The 13,183-nt window shown below is 49.4% G+C and overlaps 1 protein-coding gene across 16 annotated transcripts in view; it reads right to left on the reverse strand.

The window, feature by feature from the left end:
- Window positions 1–13,183, reverse strand: part of TLE3 (TLE family member 3, transcriptional corepressor) — a 50,575-nt gene that overhangs the window by 23,798 nt on the left and 13,594 nt on the right. For 9 of the 16 annotated variants that reach the window (XM_008016079.3, XM_008016069.3, XM_008016080.3 and 6 more), the window contains 2 exons: window positions 5,006–5,068; window positions 3,431–3,505 (listed from right to left, as the gene is read on the reverse strand). In XM_008016079.3, coding sequence (XP_008014270.1) covers window positions 3,431–3,505; window positions 5,006–5,068 — 138 coding nt within the window. Of the gene's footprint in view, window positions 1–3,400; window positions 3,506–5,005; window positions 5,069–13,183 lie in introns of all 16 variants that reach the window. The other 7 variants (XM_008016065.3, XM_008016073.3, XM_008016070.3 and 4 more) reach the window with 1 other exon arrangement.

The following is a 13,183-nucleotide window of genomic DNA, read 5'->3' on the forward strand; positions in this document are numbered from 1 at the left end:
TATCTGTTTTTCCTTCCCCTTTTCACACACACCATCCTGACCTTGGATCCTGCCCTTTCTCACCAGGAAGGAAGACCCCAGGAATACTCTAATCCTCATGATAAATATGCCACTGGATACCTCCCAGCCCATGCCAGAGGCATCTGATATTCTCTTTGAGTTGAGCTGAGCCATGACCTCAGAATCTTTCAACTCCACGAGCAAGAAAGCCACTAAACAAGTAGGGCAGATGGAAAAACTGAGGCTTGGAGGAACAAAGCGACTTGCCCAAAGCCCTCCTCTAAGTCCAAGACCAGGGTCTCCTTCCGGAGCAGCAAATCCAACAGTGCAATGGGGGTAGCCACTGGAAGCTGCCAAGAGCCTCCTGGGACCCTCTTTCTCCTGCCCTTTCCTGCTGGGGCCAGGATGCCTGCCCTTTTGCTCAGCCAGTGGCTCTGCATCCCCTGTTATCCTTCTTCACCTCGCTTCCCAGAGGCAGCTCAGCTGCAGGCTCGCTCTCTGCTCTCCTCGAGGAGGAGATAAAGAATGCCCTGACTAGATTAGCGGCCTCCTTCGCTGGAGTGCAGTCAAGCACGGCTCCCCAGCGCGAGCACGCCTCGGCTGTCCGTAATTCCTGCCTTGTGAGGCTCTGTCAGGCGCAGCGATTAGACGGCTGCCTGCTTAATGACAGGGTGATGGCTGCATTCACTCAGAGCTGGAGAAGCAATTACCTTGAAAATGGGGGTCACAGGCCCCACTCGTTGGCTTTAATTGAATTCCAATGTCTGCCTCGAGCTGCCTCGACCTAACTTGTAGCTTCCTAAATACTACTTAAAGGAAGTACAGCTAATCCAAGCAGTGCTTCTCTCCCAATTTTACTCCTTTCTTAAAACTTAAAAAAAAATTATTTTCATAACAGGATTTTAATCCCAGCACTTTGGGAGGCCGAGACGGGCAGATCATGAGGTCAGGAGATCGAGACCATCCTGGCTAACACGGTGAATCCCCGTCTCTACTAAGAAATACAAAAACCTAGCTGGGCAAGGTGGCGAGCGCCTGTAGTCCCAGCTACTCGGGAGGCTGAGGCAGGAGAATGGCGTAAACCCGGGAGGCGGAGCTTGCAGTGAGCTGAGATCCGGCCACTGCACTCCAGCCCGGGCGACAGAGCGAGACTCTGTCTCAAAAAAAAAAAAAAAGAGGATTTTAATCCCAAAGAGGGAGGGAGGCAGAGGGGGAGAGGGGACCCTGCTGTGGCCACTGCAGGGTAGGAGGAGTTGGCCTGGAAACCTCAAGGAGATGGTTGGAAACGGGATAGGGGTGAGGAGCTGGAAGAGAAGTGTCAGAAAACAGAATTCACAAAGTATGTCCTACTCCTGCAGTCCCCTGCTACCACTAGCAGAAGAACCACCAAGCTGAGAGCTGGTCACTGAGACAGATGACACAGGCCACCCTCCAGGGCTGCACCAGAGTCAGGAGAAGAGTCCTGGGCTGTGAGTCAGCCACCCGGGCCTCTGGCCTGGCTTTGCTCCTAAACATCATAATCACCTCCCCTCTCGGTAAAACCAGGGCATTGAGCTAGATCAGAGGTTCTTAACCAAGGGCCATTTTGCCTCCTACAAATATCTGGCAACATCTAGAGATGTTCTGGGGTGTCACAAGTGTCGGGGTGTTATTGATATCTAGTGGCTACAGGCCAAGGATGCTGCTGACCATCCTACAACGCACAGGATGGCAAAGAATGAGCTGGCCCCAAATTTCAACAGTGTCAAGGTTGACGATCCCTGGGCTAGATGATCTCTGATGATACTTCAAACATTAAAATATCATGATTTCTCCTCTTGGGGTGCTGCCTTCCAGCACTGAACACTTCTTCACGTTCCAGTTTTAAGATTCCTCTCTGCCCATTCCACACAGTAGGCCAGGATTCAAACCAGGCCAATGCTTGCAACCCCCACCCGCCCAAGCAGCAATGAGAAGTGTCCCTATGGGCTCAGCCCAGAAGGGCAAACCCACTGGGCTGCCTTCACCAAAGGACTCTGCAACCATCACGGGTCCTGACAGCGTGATGGAGGGGTCGGTGCCCGTAAGTGTCATTCTGTGATTCCAGCCTCCCAGCATTCCTGGTAGGAGTCAGGAGTGCCCAAAGAGATGAGCCGGTGTACATTCTCCCTTTACAGATACAGGAACTGAGGCCCAAGGAAGAGAAGGGACTTGCCAAAGGTCACATGGGGGAACAACTATGACTAAAACACAGACCTCCAGGTTTCTGCCCCAGGCAGAAAAGTCAAGAGTTATCATGTATCCCATCAAGCAGAGGAAAATTCTGGGGTCTTAGTTCCACCTTGAAATAGTGACTTCCCATAAGAACAGAAAGAGGAAAGAAGACCAACCAGGTTCCCAGAATGTTAGAGTTGCATCAGTCTACTGCTTCCCAAGCCTAACTACACTTCAGAATGATTTAGAAATCATTAGGAACACAGATTTCCAGTCTGATCACCAGACCTATGGAAAAGACCTCTGGTGCAAGTGCCCCTGAATCTGTGCTGTCCAGAAGCTCCTCTGTGGACTGGGAAGCAGTGATCCCATCCACCCGCTTCATTTTAGAGATGAAAGGTGGACAGGTACACCCCAAGGGTAAGAGCCTTGCCCAAAGTCACACTTAAAAGACTCTTCTTCCTCAGGTGCTTATCTTAAATGTCACTAGCCTCACACCAAAGCAGCAAGTAGGAGAAAGATGCCACTTGAACCTAAGAAATGCATTAAAGATACAAGCCAGGTAGACCCAGCTTCCCCTTTCCACTAAGGGGCCAGTCCGGAAGTGGGCCTCACAGAGCACTCTTGGGTATGTCTTCCTGTGTAAAGGGGAGATGGGACTTCTAGAAAGTCAGGAAAACTGGTCTAGGCTCCCCAGCTGGAGTTCACAAGCGTACGTGATGAATGCTCAGCCAGGCAGCTTCGCACATGGGACAGCAAGACGCAAACCCAAATTCCACAGCACGATGCACATCAACAGTACAGCAGAGACTGTTCTGATCCCAGCGGCCAAAGAAGGGCAGACTTCTGCCAGGGAGGAGGCAGACAGGCGCCGGGGTAAGTGTGAGGAGGCGGCCAGGTACTGGCCAGTTGGCCTGGCCTTGAAGGTGACCCTAGGCCCCCACCCTCCTCAATGGCAAGGACACCAAAAGCCAGTGGAAGATGAGGCAGATGGCTGAAGAGGTGGATTTGAGGCATGCCTGGCTCCCCTTTAGTTTGAGGCCTAGGAGGCAACTGGGAGTCAATAGGGAAACAGTCCCACAGGGGTCCAAGCCCTTGGGGTGTTTGTAGAAGCTGGAGCCCTGGGGCTGCCATTCTTTGAGGCCAGCTAAGGTCAGGGTCAATCTCTGGTTATGATAAATGAGAGGAATAAAAGGGCTATACACACGGTAAGAGGCAGACTGGGGAGTCCACGTACCCCGATGATGGCGTTCAGCTCCGTCATGGTGACCTGCTTGGCGCGTTCCACTGCCTGCGCCACCTGCTGCTGGTGCTGGAGGGAAGAGGGTGTGCGTTAGATGCAGCCACTCTCCTGGACAGAGAAGGTGACGGACTGTGCAGCACTGGCAGGGACTCTCGGAGAGGCCCAGAGCAGACAGAGGAGCCCCACTGAACAGGCATAGGACACAAGCAGCGGAGAGGGTGACAGGTGATTTTCCTTTCTCTTTTAGACCTTTGTCAATGAGCATGTATTAGTTTTGTAATTGAAACTTCTTTTTAAGTTCTAAAATAAAGACGCATGCCAAAAGATGGCTATTAGTCTATCATACACACACAAATTTTTCCATGCAATTTGCATATGAGCTGGATATCAGATGGTATTACAGGATGATTATTAATTTTCTAAACACAGTAACAATACTGTAATCATGAAGGACAGTATCCCTGTTTTTAGGAGATGCAGTTATAGTTTTAGTGGTGAATTGTCAGAATATCTGCAATTTACACTCAAAGGATTTGGGGAAAAAGTGTATCTACATATACCTTACCCATATCTGTTTAAATAGAGAGAAAACAAAGTATGTTTCCAGATAAACAGATAAAGAAAGAAAAAGTGGTAAAATAAACCCTAACGTAAACCACGGACTTGAGTGATGATGTGTCAATGTAGATTCATCAGTTTCAACAAATGTACCACTCTGGTGAGGATGTTGATAGTTGGGGAGGATATGGGAAATCTCTGTGAAGCTAAAACTGCTCTTAAAAAAATAAAGTCTATTTTAAAAAGTGGTTGCATTAATTCCCTTTGGCCTTGAGGTAGTACCAGCCACATACACAGCTTTCTCCCCTACTGGGCTGCAAGCTCTGAGGGCATTGCCATATCTGATTCTTATATATTAATTCAATCATTTATTGGTCACCACTCTGTGTCCGAGACCCAGGAGTCCGTGAGGGAGCTGACATGGTCCCAGCCACCGAGTGGGAGTAGAGGGCAGGGCCTGCCCTGGCTGGAGTGAAATCGGGACAGAAACAGAGCCTGCTAAAGTCGGCCCATCTGTCTGGTCGGCACCAGGGGACTTCTTTGGAGGCATTTATCTCAAATCAGGCACTGGTCCAGCCGCTGTCCGAAATGGAGGTCCCTTGGAAGGCAGGCTTAGAAGGTGGCATGACCACCTGGTCATGCTCCCAGCAAGGACACTCTGTACCAGGAACTGAGGTCCCCTTTGGGCTGGGGATGCTAGTTTGGATGGGAAAGAGGCACCCACTGCCCACTGATGGTTAGGTCGCACGCCAGAACCCCCATCTCTGGACTCAGGCAATGGCAGAGAAACAATTCTATCAGAATAAGGAGCAAATGGTCCCACTGATACGGCCCCCTGCCTTCAGACTGGCCGGAGAAGGCTCTGGAAATCTCCAGGTTGTCAGCTCAGTCAGTATGAATGGACAGGGGCTGAGGCTGGGGCTAGGGCTGGGGCTCAGGCTCTAGTGAGACCCCACCAGCCACTGGGCTGATTTGGAAAGAAAAGGAAGAAATAATAAAAGAAGGTCTTACCTCTTGTGACAGGAAAGGCATGATCTGTGCTAAAATTGTATTCAGTCTCTTCGCAATCTCCGTCTGCAAAGGCAAGGAGACCACATGAAGCTCAGGCAAATAAATTAAGTCACTGAAATGTCACAGACAAGTGGAAATGCAAACTCCCCCCTAAACCACAGCCCCTCTCCACGGGGCTCCATCCTTTTTGCCCTCCGTCTACCTCCTGCCAGGAGGCTCTAGCTAAATCCACAGCATGAAGAAATCTCTTTCAACTCCCTCACAGCCAGGCTGCCTACATTTTGGGGAGCTCCAATTTCCATCAGAGGTGGTATATATGTCTGGATCAGAATATAGTTTGCATCCTCTGGATGGAATCCCTAATTAAAGCAAAATGAAATAAAAATCACCCACAACAACCCAGCAAAATCCATCATAAGAGCGAAACACAGTTTAGTGAGAGAGGAACTGCTCTGCCCGCTGGTGCCCAGTGCCAATAGGACACGAGCTCTGAGACAAATGGGACAGAGCTGATAAGTGGTCCTATGTGGCAAAGGGTTCCCTGGGACTAGCCTCTCCCTCACCAAGATCAATCCATACCCCATATATATGCTACCAGCCTAAAATCCTACCATTAAACCTTCTTTTTTTTTTTTTTCCACTGAGACACGGTCTCACTGCAAAGTGGTATGATTTTCGCTCACTGCAGCCTTGACTTCCTGGTGTCCTCCTTCTCAAGTGATTCTCCCACCTCAGCCTCCCAAATATCTGGGACTACAGGTGCACCGCCATGCCCAGCTAATTTTTGTATTTTTGTAGAGACTGGGTTTTGCCATGTTGTCCAGGCTGGTTTCAAACTCCTGGGCTCAAGTGATCTGCCCACCTTGGCCTCCCAAAGTGCTGGGACTACAGGCATGAGCCACCACGCCCCGCCAACACTTCATTTTTTAGGATACAGCATTGCCTTGTCTAAGAAGCTGCTCAGAGATGTAATTCATTAGATCCCTAATCCCTCACAGAAGTCAATCTTAGAAAGGCAGATCAATTCTCTGCCTCATCTCCCAACACCCCAGAAAAGACTGCATTTAGAAAGTCAACAGTTTCCACCAGCATCCTATGTAAACTTTAGATCTCAGATCAAGAGTGGTGCTATAAGAGTTAACTCAGTCCAGATAGAAAGGCCTAGAACCACTGACAGATGACTCTCAGAGTTGCTTTTCTTATCTCATTCTGAATCCTGAGCCCGCCAGGACTAAGGTCCCAAAGCTAGCTTCAAAGCTTTCATCAGCACATAGCAATCTTTCAGAGACAAAACCATGACAACAGCCTTTAAAAATCTGTGAGTATCTGCATGTCAAATGATTCTGGATAAGAAATCCTTGTGCACTTAAAATAAAAACAATCTGAAGGCGCACAAATAGACCCTGGACTTCGGGAGAATTCCTGGGGCTAACACCCTCCACCCCCTCCACCCTTGGCCACTAAAGAGGACATCTCTGGTTTGTGGAAAGGCAAGCCATCAACTAAAGAGCCTTATGGGCTTTTGCAGACCTGCGTGCTGGGCTGCCAGCCATGGTGGTAGGGCTCGCCAACCTACAGAGCCTGTCCGCTACAGTGGGGGATCCTGGTGGGGAGAGGATCAGGAATCACTGCTGTCAGCTTTCTGACTGGAACACTCCAGCTCCTCAGGAACAGAGTCAGTGTTTCGCAGCCGGCACCACTGTTGGCATTTGGGGAGAGACAATTCCTGTGATGAAGGACTGTCACTCACATCCCAGGCCAACGGTGTGAACAATGGCCCCCACTTCCGAACTGCCCAGCTCAGACCCACTGGGACTCCACATTGACACATGTATGGGGCACTCTAGCCAGGACACCATACATCAGGCTTCCTCAAACGTCATGCAATATATTGACATCTGAGGTTAGATAATTCACTGCTGTGTAGAGCTGTTCTGTGCACTGTAGGGCTTTTAACAGCATCCCTGGCTTCTCTGCCTCCTAGACACCCGTCATTCATACTCTAAAGAACCCAGGAGGATTACTGAATAATCATTATATAAATTATTAATCTAGTTAAGTGGGAAGAACTCTCCCAAACAGAGTCCTTCCTCACTCTGCTTATTTTTTCCTCACCTAAATCAACTGATAGTAGGAATGGGGTTCAATGAAGCAAAAAAGTCCGGGTTGGATAGGACAGGAGTTCTAGAAACAAGCATAGGCTGCACCTCGCTCCAAACCTGCAGAGTAACAAGTTCGCTCACCTTTGAGTTCACATGCCAAATAAGAATAGAAAGATATGTAAAAATAAAAAGCAAACAAAAGTAAACAAAAGAAACCAACCTGACTGTTCAGGAAGCTCACAGGTCCAAGGCCTGTTATCTCAAACAATGATAGAGCAGTGCCTGGCACACAATAAGTGCTCCATAAATGTTTGGCCCAACGAATAGTATCACTGGCATCTACGCATTTATTGAGACTTCATATTGCAGTGACCCCTGGCTGTGGATCTGGGCCTGCCCCAGCGTGGGCAGCATCCGTGGGAGGGGCCGTGGTGGATGGAGTGTTGACATACAACTGGCTGGTGGGTAGCCAGTGGCCCAAGCCCTTCACCAATGGTGTGGGGCGGCATCTCCAAGCCAGGCCAATCGCAAGCCACCTAGATGGGTCTCTGACCACTGCCCCTCCCCATGGCCAGGAAGGCAGGGGGCAAGTTCAGAACATCCCCAGTCACTCTGGCCTCCTCAGCAACTATTAACTTTCACAGTCTCTGGGAGGGCAGGGTGATTATAAAAAGGTTCTGACTGTGGCCTCCTTCCACTGGCAAACAGGCCAAGGGTCAGGGTCTTGGGAGTTGACAAAAAAGAAAAGTAGCTGACCTTGCCCTTCCCCACACCCTTCAGCAAACACATGGCCAAAGGCTTCCCACAGACAGGATCTTCCCATAGGGCTGGTCTGGAGCCCAGCTCACTCTGGTTATGAGGACAAGGGATCTCCCAGGATTTATGTGGCCATCTGGGCCACCAGGTGACCACAGCTGGGTGGCTCAGGCCAAGTTCTCTCTCATTCTCACCCCTCCACCCTTCTAAAGTAGTTCCTGCCTCCCAGCACCACAAGCAAGCATCAACTGAGGGCTATCACAACAACGCCACACAGATTCAGAACCTTCCACGAGCCTGGGGTAGTGGCGTTCAGGCTGTGTTTCCTGAGGCCCACGTTCCATGAAGAGAGGCCTCTCTGCATGGCAGGAAGGTCTTTGGCACGTCACAAGACAGGACTCTGTAGGGTTGAGGCAGACAGAGGGGAGGGGCTGGGTTTACGTTGGGAGAACCTCCTGGTTCATGGTAAAAGTTGTCCTAACATAAACCCAGCCCCTCCCTTGGGAAAGGGGTGTGAAGCAAGCACATCCCATCCCTCCCAGCTGTCACTGTGCCATCATCTCCTAGTACCCTCTTGGGGTCTCCCCACAAAGTAGAAGCAGGGATTGGTCCTCCCCCATCTCGACAAAGGCTGCCCAACCCTGAGAATGGGCTGCGTGTACTCTGCAGAGTCAAAGCATGAACAGGAAAGCTGTTTGCTCAACATTTTTAAGACATGTTTATTTTTTGGAGGGTGGCGCTTGCGGGAGGGGAAGTTCCTGGAAAGGAAAAGCTGGCTTAACAGAAGCCCTCCTAACAACAGTAATGGCCGCTGACATCGCCCACCCAACTTGCCATGTGTGCATCCACAATAACCCCGCAGAGAAGGCGCTTGTCAACATCTCCACTTTTCAGATGGGGAAACTGATGCCCAGCCATTAAGTGACTTCACTAAATGACTTCCTACCAAGAAGCCGAATTTTGACATTTCAAGAGAGCTTAGAGAAATATTTTTGAAAGAAAAACCACCATTAAGGTTAATAATTGACAGCACTTCTGATTAGAACAGCTGTTAAAACAGCATTGGATCCAACTCAAACAAGCTCTAAACATCAGTTCCAAAAAAGGGAAAAAAAAATTGTTGAAGTGTGACTTCAACAATTGGGACAGGTCACAAATCACAAACTGGAACTCGATCATACGTTGGAAAATTCCTTTTGGCAACTCGGCACAATCCGTTGTTATCAATAAGGCAGCTGTAGTTTCCAGAGGCCGACCTCCATCCTTCCCTCCATCCCGGTCCCACAAAGCCACTGCTTTTGAGCCGGGTCTTCAAAAGCGAACCTGAGAGGTGGTGGGAGGTGGGAAGACGGCTCCCTTTGGAAAGCACTTTGGAAAAGGTGTTCAAGGAGGCTGGTGCCGCCTTTGAAAGTTTCTTTTCAAGTATGGTTCAAAGCAGGCGGCTTTGTTGGTGGAAAAACATTGTTCCTCAGAAGGAACTAATCTACTAGATACAGACAGAGAAGCAGTTCAGAGAAATGGGGACAGAGGTCCTGCTACATTCAGAATCTGCACTACCAACTGGGCGCTGGGAGTAACATCTGCCCTGCATCTCTGTCGAGATTGTTAGGCAAATAAATGACAGAAAACAAGATAGTGGGGGGCAAGGGTAATTTCCCAAAGAGCAATCTGTTCCATGCGTCTTAGTAGTTCCCATTTGCATGATCATCTCCTCATTAAAGCAGGACCTCTGAACATCTTGCTGTAAACCGAGGGTACTTGAGCATTCTAAAAGTCTATTTCTCTAACCACAGTCTAGTATTCACGTTTGCTGCTATTTCGGACTATCCTTGGCCCTTAACCCAAGACACTAAATTAAGGGAGATGGAGCCTGCTCTTGATCTGTACCCCCCAGCAACCTCCTGCTCCTGGGCTTGCAGCACCCAGCTAGTCCTTGCCCTTATTTTTAATTTAGGTGACTGTGTTCAACACACAGTCGAGAGTGACTTCCACCAGAGGGTCTGTCTGCTAGTTAGTTTTAAACTGCCCTGTCCTGTGTACCTGTGGACTCTGAATGCACAATTCCTTTTAAACTCAGCCAAATAAGGGCAAGGAGAAGAGAAAGCTGCCCCTTTAAAGAATGTGGTATGCTCCAGTGCCACACAGAAATCAGCTGGCTTCTACCTCCAATTCTGCCTCCATTTAGTTGTGTGGCTTGGGGCAAATCACTTCCCTTCTCTGGGCATTAATTTTGCCGTCTGCAAAATGAAGGGATTAACTAGATAATGTATTAAGATCTAGGAGCGCTAACTTATAGAGTTTTAGAACCCTAAATATTCCCAAATTACTGTGCAGCTTATAATTTCCTCCATAAAGATCCATAAAACAGAGCATCACATGAATTTACAAAGGACCAGCGGAGAAGAGCCAAGCCACCTTGAGATGTGGATGGATGCTGGCTGCTGGCTGGGCAGCTGGCTGACCTGGGCTGGGTCCCAAGGACCAGCCTTCAGAGCACGAGCCATTCAAATTTGTCCATCAGCAAAACTGCGCTTCGCTGCGGAAGAGCCTCTAGGCAAGAACAATGATATCATATTTCTAAGTGTCAAGCCCCTACTGTGCAGTTTCTGTGATTCACAAGGGAAGATTGGTTGGTGAGGCTAAGACAACCAGGCCAGGGTTCTCCAAGTTGTTGCATTCAGTGGAAGGAATTCCATGTCTGTTAGACAGGCAAGCGGCCATCCCACGCTACTAGGTGTCTAGTTACATTTGTGAAATGAGGATTTCTTCTTCCGAAAATCAGGGCAGTGTCATGCAAAGAGCATGGTACTGTGAGTCTAGAGACCGTTTGTGGATGTGCGTGAAAGATGAGATGAGGAAGGGACCTGCCCATTTGAAAGGTGAATTACATTGGAAAGCCATGGGGAAGTGATGAGTTTCATCCCAGCGGGCCTCTGGGCCTCAGGTTACTCCTCTAGAAAATGCGTGTGTTTAGGAGTGTCGTCTCAGTCAGCTCTGAGGTTCTTAAATTTTAATCAGGTTTTACCTGGTTCTCTGAGTCCTTGGGATTTGAAAACAGTCTGCTTCATCTCGAATTAAATCTCAGAGCTGCAGGGAGAGGCTGGGGTGGGAGGCTGTGCAGAAAGAGGTGGCCCTGGCCCCAACCTTCCCAGCAGCCTCCCAGCAGCCAGGCGCCAATCACCCAGATTCAGAACACCACGTCTGGGCATTTAACTTAAAATATCCCATTGCATTTCCTAGGCAATACTAAATGGATAGCCCCTCAATGATTTGACTAAAAGAGGATACTCCTTGCCAGGTAGTTTCTCCTTAGGCCGAGCTCAGAGAACACTGAAATAAAGCAAGCGGGTGTTTTATCAACAGAGGAAGAAATCCATGGGGGCCCGGGGGACAGCCAACAAAAGCTGGGATGGGGTTCCCAGGCCCTGTTCCATGCACGCCATGGGCTCTGAGAGGAAGCAGTGCTACAATATAAGAAGGGGAGGAGGGTCAACAAATGATCCATGCAGTAGCCTTGGGAAATGTAGCCCCTCCCGCTACTGGAGGGGCTGGTGAAGGTTCACATCACAGATCACTCAATGATAGGTGAGCCTTCTTAAAGGCCCTTTTAGCACTGACATATTGATCAAATTATATATAACTACAACGCCATTAAATATTTATGCCCTCCGAGGAAGCCGGCTGAATTCTTTATGCAGGGAGGACTTGGTACAAGAAAGGCCCAGCCCCCTCAGCGTGACCCTGAGGATCTGTCTCCTCAGGGAGGGACGGGGATGCTGGCCTGGGCCAGCCTGTGAGGACACTCTGGGCACCAGCCCCTGTGCCCTCCACAGGAGGGTAAGGATGACAGTGAGGATCCAGGGCAGGGAGAAGGAAACGCACTCACTGTTCCCCAGCTAGGACCAACCAACGGCAAGGGACTCTGGGGTTGGGATGACCCTTCTGCACACTTCCCTGAAAGGAATCCCACCTCCCCTTTTCTTCCAGGGGTCTACGGTGTAAGGGAACTGGGGATAGTGAGGCTGAGTGAGCATGCATCCAGGCAACCCAATCCCAGAAAGAGGTGGCAACACACAGTCTAGAGGCCTGTATTCCTAGCCCAGATCCACCCTGCACTTGGGCCTCAGTTTCCACTGAATAAAGAAGGCCGATCTGAGTCCAGTGTAATAATCGGAGCTCTCAAAAATGAATTAGGTGCTGTGTGAGTGCCCTGCCCTTGGGAGCATTCCATGGAGACCCAACAGAGACTTGGAGGCAGACACCACAGGGCCCATATGACAGCTCAAGTCCCTCCTGGCTTTGGGACGCTTAAGAGTTTCATTCCTCAGACTCTCAGTTTCCATCTACCGGGCTTCCTGTTAACAAGATCCAATAATCTTTAAATATTTGTTCACTTTAATTTCTTGGTTCCCAAACACTAAACTCTGCTTGCCTCCCACCCCTACTTGTGGGGGGAGATGGCTCTCAAAGAGCCTGCTTGTACAGACAGAACAGGGAGTGCTTTTTCAGATTACACCTTCCCCCAACACTGCCCATTCATCCCAGGCACACCACCCCCACCCTTCCCTCTCTCCTTCTCCTCCTCCCTCCCCTCAGAAAACCCCCTGCCCCCTCCCCCACCTTCCCAGACTCCATTGGCCAACTCCTGCCAGGAGGAAAAATTCTCAATTCATCCCTGTGGGGTTGCCATGGCAACCCCCAGCCACCTAATCCCCCTTGGAACATTATGCAAATCTCCCCTTGCCCCTCAACAGGCTGTAAAAGTCACATTACCCTTGCAGAGACAGCTCATTAAATTTTGGGGGTCTCCCCACATCAGGTCAGCACTACAAATGAAATGCTGGCTAGGATTTTTTAAGGGCATGGATTCTTTGGGAAACCCAAGTGGCATGAGGGAAGACTAAGGTGAGGGGAAGAGGAAAGACTGACTGTGGGCAGAGACAGAGCCCCATTCTATCTACCCACCATCTTATTCACAACCAAAGAGCATACCTCTTCCATAAATTAAAAGAAAAAGGGTTAGAGGGTCTTCTTTCTCCAAATAAGGAAGGCAGGAGTGATGGCATTTCTTAGGCTATGAAAATCAAGATCAGTCATTTAGAAACTTATTTTATATGATAAGCTCCTTCTCAAACTGACCTCCTCCCAAGTCACACCATTTGACCTCTCATTTTACAGATGAGGCAAATGAGGCCCAGAGTGGGCAAGAAGCTGTCACACAGGAAGACCACACAGGAAGACCAGGTGGTAAGCAGATCTCCCAGGTTAGAGCCGGACTTCTTCCCTCTATATCAAGGCCTCTCAACCAATAGTAATTGTT

Source organism: Chlorocebus sabaeus, chromosome 26, assembly GCF_047675955.1.
Source record: "Chlorocebus sabaeus isolate Y175 chromosome 26, mChlSab1.0.hap1, whole genome shotgun sequence".
Classification (NCBI taxonomy): domain Eukaryota; kingdom Metazoa; phylum Chordata; class Mammalia; order Primates; family Cercopithecidae; genus Chlorocebus; species Chlorocebus sabaeus.